This window comes from Gekko japonicus, unplaced genomic scaffold (genome assembly GCF_001447785.1).
Source record: "Gekko japonicus isolate JY-2015 unplaced genomic scaffold, Gekko_japonicus_V1.1 scaffold776, whole genome shotgun sequence".
Classification (NCBI taxonomy): Eukaryota; Metazoa; Chordata; class Lepidosauria; order Squamata; family Gekkonidae; genus Gekko; species Gekko japonicus.
Window position 1 is genome coordinate 275,050 of NW_015161428.1, and position 12,233 is coordinate 287,282.

At 50.2% G+C, this 12,233-nt stretch overlaps 1 protein-coding gene across 1 annotated transcript in view; it reads right to left on the minus strand.

The window, feature by feature from the left end:
- Positions 1-12,005, minus strand: part of PSMD11 (proteasome 26S subunit, non-ATPase 11) — a 39,135-nt gene extending 27,130 nt beyond the window's left edge. Inside the window, exon 1 of the mRNA XM_015428942.1 lies at positions 11,865-12,005. Coding sequence (XP_015284428.1) covers positions 11,865-12,005 — 141 coding nt within the window. The remainder of the gene's footprint in view (positions 1-11,864) is intronic.
- Between the last annotated feature and the right edge of the window lie 228 nt (positions 12,006-12,233).

The window sequence follows — 12,233 nt, forward strand, 5'->3', positions numbered from 1 at the left end:
GTGATTCCGCCCTCCAAAGTTTTCTCCAGGGGGGGACTGCTCTGTGTAGCCTGGAGAGAGGTTGCCAGTTTGGTGTGGTGGTTCAGTGCGTAGGCTCTAATCTGGGAGAACCGGGTTCCCCACGCCTCCATGTGCAGCTGCTGGTGTGACCTTGGGTCAGTCACAAGTTCTCTCAGAGCTGATCTTGGAAAAGAGCCGTTTCTGTTGGAGCTCTCCCAGCCCCACCTTCCTCACAGGGTGTTTGTTGTGGGGAGGTGAAGGGGGAGGAGTTTGTAAGCCCCTCTGGGACTCCTCTGGGTAGTGAAGGGCGGGGGTATAAATCCAACCTCTTCTCCTCTTCTTGTAATTCTGAAAGAGATCTCCAGGCCCTGGAGATGGTTGGCAACCATGACTACAAGTATGACTGCCTCAGCGTGCGCGCACATCCCCCCTACTCATAGTTCACCCAGGTTAGCGGGATCTTGGCTTTCAGGTTGGGCAATAAGATATTTATCCATTTTCTTTTTTAAAAGGAAGCACACCGTTGCGCTGACTTCCTGGAAACATACTTGCTTTAAAGGTGAGTTCCGCTTGTTTTTAAGTAAGTGCCTGGGGTGGTAGGGTTGCCAACCTCCAGGCAAAGCCTGGCTTATCTCCCAGCATTATAATTTATCTCCAGACAAGATCACTTCCCTTGCAGAAAATGGCTGCTTTGGAGGGTGGATACTAGAAGAAAAAGAGATTGGATTTATACCCTGCCCTTCCCTTGGAGTCTCAGAGTGGCTTACAAACTCCTTTCCCCTCCCCACAACAGACACCCCGTGAGGTAGGCGGGGCTGAGGGAGCTCTGACACAAACTGCTCTTTTTTCAAGGACAGCTCTTATCAGAGCTGCGGCTTGCCCAAGGTCATCCAGCAGGTGCAAGTGGAGGAGTGGGGAATCAAACCCGGCTCTCCCAGATTAGAGTCCACACACTTAACCACTACACCAAACTGGCTACTAAGACATTATAGGCTGCTGAGTCCCCGCCTCAGACCCTAGGCTGCCTGGGCTCCAGTTCCCACCCCAGAGTTTATTTATTGCTTTTATACCCCACCCCCCCCTACCCTCCCTGCCAGGGCAGCTAATCCTAGGTCGAGCTACCTAGAATTGAACATTCTTGGTCTTGTACATCTGGACTCACACTTAGTTCTCACATCTGTTTGTTAACACTCATATTTGTATACAATTTGAGAGCCACAAGACATGAACAAATGTTACACACACATTTTTATTGGAAAATATGCACATTTGCTCTTTATTAACATTAAATGACATTAAAAATTCACATTAAAAATAAAAACAAAAGGGGTAAAAACAGATATTGATAATGATGTTTTTTTGTCCCACTATAATTATTTGTTTGCTGCTGATATTTATTTGTCTGAGAGACAGAAAAAGAGAGGTAGAGGTAGAAAGAAAAAGCGAGAGAAACAAAGAAAGCAAATAGATGGGGGAGGGAGAGGTGGAAAGAAAGCAACTTTAACTTTAAATGCATCCTCCAAGCCCCTCCCCCCACATTCCGGCTGGCTTGGCAAAGGGATTTAAAGAGACAAATGCCTTCTCCAAGCCAGTCGGTGGTGGCGGGGGCTTTGAGAATGCATTTAAAGTTAGAGTTGCTTTCTTTCTCTGCTCCCCCCCCAAAAAACCTCAAGCCTACCCTGGGAGGGGAACACTCGCTGGGGAAGGGAAGATCGTTGTGGGAGGCCTGCCTACCCTTCATTTCCACAGCCTCTCTGCCAGGAGCCACACAATACGTGCGAAAGAGCCAAATGTGGCTCCTGAGCCACAGTTTGGCCACCCTGGTATAGCCTGATCTCATCAGATCTTACAAGCTAAACGGGGTCAGTACTTGGAAGGGAGGCCACCAAAAAAGACTCTGTAGAGGAAGGCAACGGCAAAACACCTCTGCTTTTCACTTGCCTTGAAAACACCTTGCCGGGGCCACCGTAAGTCAGCTGCAACTTGACGGCCCTTTACAAACACAAAGTGGCTTAAAAGGTAAAGGTTCCCTTGCTCGAAAGCCAGTCGAGTCCGACTCTAGGGTTGCGGTGCTCATCTCCGTTTCAAAGCCGAAGAGCCAGCGCTGTCCGAAGACGTTTCCGTGGTCATGTGGCCAGCATGACTAAACACCAAGGCGCATGGAACACTGTTCCCTTCCCACCAAAGTGGTACCTATTTATCTACTTGCAATTTCTTGCTTTCGAACTGCTAGGTTGGCAGGAGCTGGAACCAGAGACAGGAGCTCACTCCATCACGCGGCACACTCGGGTCTCGAACTGCTGAACGACCGATCTTCCACAGCCTGCAGTTCAGCGTCTTAACCACTTGAGCCACCGCAGCTCCTTACAGCACATTAAATCCCATACAGATATCAGCAAATAGCCAATTAAAAGGTGCTCGAAGAAGAGGTTCTCAGAATGTGGACTGGACCTTGACACGAAGGGATGGTGCCCGTTCTCCTTCTGGCATAGCTGGTGGTAACTGGGAAGAGAAGGGGTTCTCAGTCCGGACAGGGCCTTCATGTTGTCTTCTGGTTGTCTCTCTCTCTGTGTGTGAAGTCACGGAATGAATTAATGGGGGTGGGGAGTTTCCACAGTCTCTTTGTTGATACACTCTGTCTTTCCATTTGGTATTCTTTGCCAGAAACACTTGAGCTACTCTCCAAGCATCTATTTCTGATGACATGTTTCAAGTAACACACCACTGAAAAGACACTGTGCACAATTGACGGCTTTTGTTAGAATTCCCGTTTCCATGGTGACATTTTCCCTTCAAATGCTTCCCAGAACATTTTTCAGACAATTACTGGGAAACCTGTCCTACTTTTATTTGGTATTTTTAGTGACATGCAGCCTGAGAAAGCATAGTTCTACAAAAGCTAAAGAAGGAAAAGTCTGCATTTCAAATGAATAGGCCCCTTTAAAAATCAAACAACATACATCTTCCATGCACTTATTTCCAGTATGCATTGCCGTGTAATGCAGTATTTCTTTCTCAAACTGTGTAATACCAAAGCCTCAATACTGTAATATGTCCATGGTTTTCTATAGTTACTTGACATTTAATGTGAAGCACTTCAGTAGCAAAACTGGTGATATGAATCTTCCTTATTTATTTATTTATTATTTCAACTTTTATCCCGCCTTGCCAGACAAACAGGCTCAAGGTGGCTTACAGATATTAAAATACAATAAAAGCATAAATACAATAAAATTCATATAAACTACATAAAATACTAACATAAAGAATACAGTAGATGGCGGCATTCATTAAACAATCTCTTCAATGAAAGGCGGTATCCAACAGTATATCATAGGGCCATGATGTATTCCGGTGGCTCATTTATCAGTGGCAGCTCCTAATCGAAAGACTGGTGGAAGAGCTCCGTTTTGCAGGCCCTGCGGAACTGTAAAAGGTCCTGCAGGACCCTGATATTCTCTGGGAGCTCATTCCACCAGTATGGAGCTGCCACTGAAAAGGCCCTGGCTCTAGTAATGGTCAACCTGGCATCTTTCGGGCCAGGGAGAGTCAGACGTTGTTACGACCCTGACCTCAGTGTTCTCTGGGACACGTATGGGGAAAGGCGGTCCCTCAGGTAGGAAGACCATATAGGGCTTTAAAGGTCAAAAACAGCACCTTGAAACGAATCTGGTAAGCTACTGGCAGCCAGTGCAATGCCTTCAGCACAGGCTGGATGTGGTCCCGTACTGAGAGACCCATCAACAGCTTGCCCGCTGCATTTTGCACTAGCTGCAGCTTCCGAATTTGAGACAAGGGCAGCTCCATGTAGAGAGCATTGCAGTAGTCTAATCTTGAGGTGACCATAGCATGAATCACTGTTGCCAGGTCACATCACCCCACGCCTGCAAGCTCCCCGAGTCATGTGAGTGGCCAGTCTTCAAATCAGAGTGGACTCAGCAGCTTGCCTCCAGAATATATGAAGAACCATTTCTGCCTGTACCCACCTGAAAGGGGAGAGGGCTGAGGTCTGCAATGGTGTTCGGCTACAATAACTGGTCTGAGTTGAAGCCAGGCAGGCTGGGAAGAAAACATTACATTTCCCAACTACTAAAATGCCTAATCTTATGCCTCTAGATCAGGGGTGTCAAACATAAGGCCTGGGGGCCAGATCAGGCCCGTCCAGGGCTCTTCTGCGGCCCGTGAGAAACTGTTGTAAGGGAGGAAGTGCTGGGGGGGGGGGGTGGGTGGAGCCTCTCCATTGTGGCTTCAGCACAGCAGAACAACCTCATCTGCAGCAGTCAAGCATCATGGGAGCATCTGCCCCAGCACTACGCTGCTGCCTCTGCAGTTGGCCTATGTGGGATTTCCTCCCCCCCCTCCCCGGCCTATGGATCCTTGCAGTGAAGCTGCACCAACTCGGAGGTTACCAGCTGCTGTCCTTTATACAGTTTACATCTCTGGTACCTGGTATTACATTTTATGGCACACATGTCCCGGCCCAACGGGCCATGATGTATTCCGGTGGCTCATTTATCAGTGGCAGCTCCTAATCGAAAGACTGGTGGAAGAGCTCCGTTTTGCAGGCCCTGCGGAACTGTAAAAGGTCCTGCAGGACCCTGATATTCTCTGGGAGCTCATTCCACCAGTATGGAGCTGCCACTGAAAAGGCCCTGGCTCTAGTAATGGTCAACCTGGCATCTTTCGGGCCAGGGAGAGTCAGACGTTGTTACGACCCTGACCTCAGTGTTCTCTGGGACACGTATGGGGAAAGGCGGTCCCTCAGGTAGGAAGACCATATAGGGCTTTAAAGGTCAAAAACAGCACCTTGAAACGAATCTGGTAAGCTACTGGCAGCCAGTGCAATGCCTTCAGCACAGGCTGGATGTGGTCCCGTACTGAGAGACCCATCAACAGCTTGCCCGCTGCATTTTGCACTAGCTGCAGCTTCCGAATTTGAGACAAGGGCAGCTCCATGTAGAGAGCATTGCAGTAGTCTAATCTTGAGGTGACCATAGCATGAATCACTGTTGCCAGGTCACATCACCCCACGCCTGCAAGCTCCCCGAGTCATGTGAGTGGCCAGTCTTCAAATCAGAGTGGACTCAGCAGCTTGCCTCCAGAATATATGAAGAACCATTTCTGCCTGTACCCACCTGAAAGGGGAGAGGGCTGAGGTCTGCAATGGTGTTCGGCTACAATAACTGGTCTGAGTTGAAGCCAGGCAGGCTGGGAAGAAAACATTACATTTCCCAACTACTAAAATGCCTAATCTTATGCCTCTAGATCAGGGGTGTCAAACATAAGGCCTGGGGGCCAGATCAGGCCCGTCCAGGGCTCTTCTGCGGCCCGTGAGAAACTGTTGTAAGGGAGGAAGTGCTGGGGGGGGGGAGTGGGTGGAGCCTCTCCATTGTGGCTTCAGCACAGCAGAACAACCTCATCTGCAGCAGTCAAGCATCATGGGAGCATCTGCCCCAGCACTACGCTGCTGCCTCTGCAGTTGGCCTATGTGGGATTTCCTCCCCCCCCTCCCCGGCCTATGGATCCTTGCAGTGAAGCTGCACCAACTCGGAGGTTACCAGCTGCTGTCCTTTATACAGTTTACATCTCTGGTACCTGGTATTACATTTTATGGCACACATGTCCCGGCCCAACAGAGTGACATTTATGCCAGATCCGGCCCTCGTAACAAATGAGTTTGACACCCCTGCTCTAGATACCCATACTCACCAAAGGCATAAAAGAAGCACTTTCTTGGCAAACCCAAAACACTTTACAGGACAAATTCCTGACTGCTTTCTGCCTCTGGCAGCAGAACTGCATTACAGAAGGATGGATTGCTTTTGCTTTGGAGGAGATGACAGGGTTGCCAAGCTCCAGGTAGCACCTGGAGCTCTCCCACTATTGCAATTGATCCCCAGATGACCAAGACCAGCTCCCCTGGAGAAAATGGCCGCTTTGGAAGGCGGGCTGTCTGGCATCGCGCCCTCCCCTTCCCAGACTCCGCCCTGCAAATCTCCAGAGATTTTCCAACCCAGTGTTGGTGTCTCGGTCCCGGGGTCCCGGGACGTAACCCACACCCCTCAGGGACCCCAACGACCACCAACTCACCCAGGAGACGCACGTGCACGGACGCTAATCTGGGAGAACCGGGTTTGATTCCCCACCCCTCCACTCGCAGCTCCTGGATGACCTTGGGGAAGCTGTAGTTCTGATAAGAGCTGTCCTTGAAAAAGAGCAGTTTGTGTCAGAGCTCTCTCAGCCCCGCCTGCCCCATAGGGTGTCTGTTGTGGGGAGGGGAAGGGAAAGGAGTTTGTAAGCCGCTCTGAGACTCCAAATGAAGGGCGGGGTATAAATCCAATCTCCTCCTCCTCCTCCTCCTCCTCCTCCTTCTTCTTCTTCTTCTGTCAGCGCCGCTGGGGCACGACAGCCTGGGCCAGTCCGACCGTGGAGCGAAGAGCCTTGAGGAGCCCCAGGAGGGGCCGACAGCGCCCGGGAGAAGCTGACGGCGAACACGTGAATGCACGAGACCCTGCACACCGGTGCAAGTGGCGTAGCCCCAGGCCAACAGGACCACCGCCGGCATAGCTCCGACCACACCCAGGCCGTAGGGATGGTGTCAGAGCTTATCATAGGGGGCGCGGCTGGGAGGAATCACAAGGAGGTGAGGCCGGTAGACGGTGCTGGGAGAGGGAGCTGGGTATAAAGCAGAGGGAAGCAAAGGGGCCGAAGGACGTGCTCGGGACTACCTGATGCTGACAGAGAGAGAAGGGAGTCCAGGGAGGACGTTGAGAAGCTGGGAAGCCGATGCACGAAGGTAGAGGGACCTACAGAGTGGCATTAAACTCCGTCCCCCTGCCCATCTGAGGCCCCAACGCTCCCCCTCTTCCTTAACAGGCCTCCACTTCCAGAGCTGTCGGACCTTCTCTGCCTCCTCTGCCGTGGCGGCCACAGAAGTTGCTACCACTGGAGCCCAGGGCAGGCTTGACAGTTGGCAAATCTAGGAGATGAACCACTTGTCTGTAACAGAGATGTGGCTTGCAGATGCAGGGAGCTCTGTGCCCATACATGTCAAAACGGGCGCGGGGGGGGCACAATAGAGAAGAAAGGAGGGGACGCGAGACAGAGGAAAGGTTGACCAGGGAAGCTGTGCACAAGGCAGTTATTTTATTTACATTTATTGACTTCATCTCTACCTCACCTTTCCCCCCAACGGGGACCCAAAGCAGATTGACTGTGTCATGTAATTCTGAGAGCGGTCAGGAATTTGTCCTATGTGGGGAAATGCATGGTCTCCTGGAGGGCTGGCCATCAGCAAAAGCCTTCCCTGTGTATGTTAGCGGTGTTTGTTCCTCTAGTCAGAGGAGGAAGCCCGTTTGCTGGCACATCTGCTCACCTTCTTACAAATGCGAATGATTCCAGCGGGAAAGACAATGGGACGGATAAGCCTTGCCCCCCCCTCCTCCCCCCTCCTCAGGCAGGAAACAGAACTTGAAGGGGGAGTAATCTTGCAATTGGCACAGCCTCTGCAGGCCAGAGAAACCTCCTGGATTTATAATTTGACACCGCATGGATTAAACGGAGAAACTGAGTGGCTATCTGTTTAAATGGGTATTGCGTAACATTTCTTCTGTTACTACTTTGTCTAATTGCATGTTTTTATGGCATTGTGAAATAATTTGTTGTGCTATTTTTTTTTTGTCTGTGGGTACTATCTCTTGAAGTCCTTTTGTCTTGTCATACCTAAACAAATTTTTCCCCTTTCGGTGACTTCTAATATTACACCAGCACTGTATGGGTATTATTGCCTTAAGTCCTTTTGCATTGTCATTGTTACATCAGCATTGCATTATATAGGTACTATCTCTTTACATTCTTTTACAATGTCATACCTAATTTTTCCCCTCTCTGTGACCTCTGACACTACAACAGTATGTCAGCATTCTCTAGTACACTATGTAAGTTCATGATATCTATTTGTGTACAATGATACATATTGATGTTACTGTGGCCCTGATAAGGTGTTTTTACTTGTTTTCTTAGGACCTAAACTGGAAGGTATTTCTTTATTTATATTTAATATTTTTATTGGTTAAAGGTAAAGGTAAAGGTTTCCCTTGCTCGAAAGCCAGTCGAATCCGACTCTAGGGTTGCGGTGCTCATCTCCGTTTCCAAGCCGAAGAGCCAGCGCTGTCCGAAGACATTTCCGTGGTCATGTGGCCGGCATGACTAAACACCAAGGCGCACGGAACTCTGTTACCTTTCCACCGAAGTGGTACCTATTTATCTACTTGCAATTTCTTGCTTTCGAACTGCTAGGCTGGCAGGAGCTGGAACGAGAGACGGGAGCTCACTCCGTCATGCGGCAACTCAGGTCTTGAACTGCTGAGCGTCTTAACCTTCTGTTGGAGGTTTTTGCTTGGGGGGCTTTAGGTTAGACCACCCCAGGTTCAATATCCAGGAATGGGCTGGAGGAAACGCTTCATTGACCTGGTGTGGTCATGGGGGCAGAGACAGTAGGGTTGCCATCCCCCTGATGGGGTGGGTTTCCTTCTGATTTTGGGCCCCCAAATCCACTGCCAACCAATTGGGTGGCGAGGGAGCCTCAACCCCAAAGAGCCCCACTGCACCTGATGCACCCGGAGGTAATGTCATCATGCCAGGCACATCAGGTGCGGGCAGGCGCTCTAACATTTGGCTAAACACTCTATCGTGAGTGTAGAGTTTTTTGCCAAATGCTAGGGCATCCCCCTACGACGCCCCTAGCATGATGACGTCACTTCTGGGTGATGTCATCAAGGCATGCACACTTTGCGCACACGCAAGAAGATCCAGGAGAGCGGCCAGGAGACCCCCGCTGGCAAAAGGTAGCAACCTGGCAACCCTAGGAGACAGAGAGCTAATGAAACTTCCTTGCAGGGGGAAATTGGGCTCTTTTTTCTTTGGGATGCTGAGCTGAACAGACCTCTCATCTAAGGTTGGGAGCAGGCAGCCATTTGGGACGATGCAGCTAGCCTAAAGAGCCAGGAGCATAATGAAAGATCTTTAGACAACTAGAACACTTAAGATAAAATGCCTGCCCTATATTTTACCATCAGATAGGGTATGTATAGAGCAAGGAACAGAGGATTTGCATTTCCTGACAGTTTCTTTTGTTTTCCGTGACTTAGTCTGGCATTGTGCTAAAAGTATATTAACATTATTTTTTAATTTTAAAATGGGAGCCCCAGGAGGGGGGAAGGTGAGCAGTTGGCAACTGGTTATTCTCCCAGGGGCGCACAAAGCAGGGAACTGCCCCCATGGTAGCCAGATGCTGGGCTAGTGGGAGACACTGAGACAAGGCCTCTGAGCTTGGAAGGCGAATGGGGGGTCCTGATTTCTTCAGTGGGGAATCCCTATATTGATCAGGTGGTGGTAATGGCTACTGGAACGTAAAAGGAAAAGCCCCTCCAGGGAGTTGGGAACCCTCTAGGAGGGCAGGGCAGAATGGAGCCTTCAGGCCAGGGTAGGCATGCTCTGCCACATTCTGCAAAATTGTTTGGGTTGCAATGGAACATCAGAAGAGCCCTGCTGCATCAGACCAGGGGTCCATCCAGCATCCTGTCTCACACAGTGGCCAGCCAGTTCCTCTAGATCAGGGGTGGCCAAACTATGGCTCGGGAGCTACATGCGGCTCTTTCACACATGTTGTGCAGCTCCCGGCAGGGTGGCTGGGGAAGCAAGGGGGAGGCTTGAGATGAGCAGGAGCAAAGAAAGCAAGCAACTTCAACTTTAAATACATTCACACACACACACACGGCCTGGAGAAGGCATTTGTCTCTTTAAATTCCTTCTCCGGCCAAGCCAGCCAGTGTGGGGGTGGGGTGGGGGGCTTGCAGGACACATTTAAAGTTGCTTTCTTTCCCCCTCTCCCTCCCCCATCTATTCTCTCTCTCTCTCTCCCTCCCTCTTCCCCCCTCCCCCTCTAAAGTTAAATGAGTTCTCTGCCTGGCTTGGCTCAGAGAAGGTATTTGTCTCTTTAAATCCCTTCTCCAAGCCAAGCTGGTGTGGCAGCAGGGGAAGGGGGCTTGGAGAACACATTAAAAATTAAAGGCATTTTCCAAGCCCCCACCCTGTGGCCCAGTCTGCAGCTTGGAGAAGGCAATTGTCTCTTTAAATCTTTTCTCCAAGCCAAGCTGGTTGGCATGGGAGCATGGGGAGGGGGAGTGTTGGAGAACACAAAAGTTAAAGTTGCTTTTTTTCCACCTCTCCCTTCCTTCCTCCCCCCTCCCCACCATCTGTTTGCTTTCTTTGTTTCTCTCTCTCTCTTTCTATTTCTTTCCACCTCTCTCTCTTTTTCTCTCTCTTAGACAAATAAATATCATAAGCAAACAAATAAATATCATTACCAATATCTGTTTTTACCCCCTTTGTTTTTACTATTGGCAGTCTCATTTAATGTTAATAAAAACAAATTTGTATATTTTTCAGTTAAAACGTGTGGGTAATATTTGTTCATGTCGTGCGGCTCTCAAACATCTGACATTTTGGACTTCCGGTTTATGGCAGCATGCTTGCAGACTCACCTCCCGGACTTCCCGGGGGTGTCTCCGTGCTCCAGCAGAAGGAGGGGGCGAGTAGGCTCGTAACCCCCCCAGGGGCCCAGCGAAGGGGCCCTGGCCAAGGAGCGCTGAGGGGTTAGCCTCTTCGATGGCGGAATGCCAGAGAATCGAGGCTCCCCTCTGCTCCAGTGGTTCTTCCAGCCAAGAGACCGAATGGTATTAGTGAAGCTAACCGGGCGCAGGAGATCGGGCGTGAAAAATGATGAAAGAAGCATGGTCGGAAGGCCAACTATGAACGTGAGTCAAATCGGAAACAATTTTTAAAAGAAAAGACGCTCCCTGTCTGGAACGGGAAAAGCGAGCGGGGTGGTGGTGGACGCCTCCCATGCGCATAGACTGTCGAGCGAAGGTGGGGAGCGGAGGAGAAATGCGATTAAACTGCCCAGAAGTACTTACCCAATCGAGCTAAGCAGTCAAACGCATATTCAGAGACTTAAAAAAAATTTTTTTTAGGAAGTAAGTATTCTGTTTTGTATTCCTTGCTTGTCTTTAGCTAATAAACAATTTTATTGTTTAAATAACCATGTGTTGCATTCCAGCTAACTTTCTTTTAACATTCTACCCCGCCTTGGTAAGGGGCACTCACCAGACCATCACGAACCTAAAGGGGGTGGGAACATGTGCAGGTAACACTTTATACAGGGTTAGTTTAGACTGACAAGTGCTACAGTTGCATTTCCCCAACAGCCAGCACACAGCAAGTTACAGTAGTCTCGCCCCGGGGGTGACCATTGCGTGGACTACGGTGGCTAGGTCAGGGCGCAACAGGGAAGGGGTTAATTGTCGAGCTTGGCATAGATGGAAGAACGCCAGCCTGGCAAGATTTGTGACCTGGGCCTCCATGGTTGAGGCATCCAGGATCACACCCAAATCCCTGACGGATTCCACTGGCACCAATGGCGCCCCGTCAAGAGTGGGAAGTATATGCCTCAATCCCCCCAGCCACAGAACCTCCGTCTTTATTGGATTCAGCCTCAGTCTGCTCTTTGTTAACCCATCACACCATGGCCTCCAAATCCACAGCCAAATGGTGCGGGGCGATATTCTGGCAGCTGTCCAGTGGCAGATATAGCTGGGTGTCATCAGCGTACTGGTGACACCCAAGCCTGAAACCCTGCACCAGCTGGGCAAGGGGGTGCACGTAGATGTTAAATAACACTGGGGAGCGGACTGCCCCCTGATGAATCCCACGTATTAGGGGGGCACCTAGCTGACACCCTCTCTCCTAGCTCCACCCTCTGACCCCAACCATGGAGAAATGAGGGTTCCCCCATGGACTCTCACGTCGATGAGGCGGTGGGTCAGAGGAATGTAATCAGCGGTGTCGAACGCCGCTGTGACATCTAACAACAGCAGCAGCGCCGACCCGCCTCGATCCAGCTGTCTGCGGAGATCGTCTGTCAAGGCAACCAGCACCGTCTCCATCGCATGGCCAGGGTGAAAGCTGGACTGGGATGGATCCAGTGCCGATGTGTCATCCAAGAAACTCTGGAGCAGCTCGGCTGCCGCTCTCTCAATCACCTTACCCAGAAACGGTAAATTCGAAACCGGGCAGCAACTGACAGGATCACTGGGGTCCAAAAAGGGTTTGTTGTTTTTAAAGGTGTCACCGGACTCAAACTGTGTTCTGTTTGCTTCACACCAACACCCAAT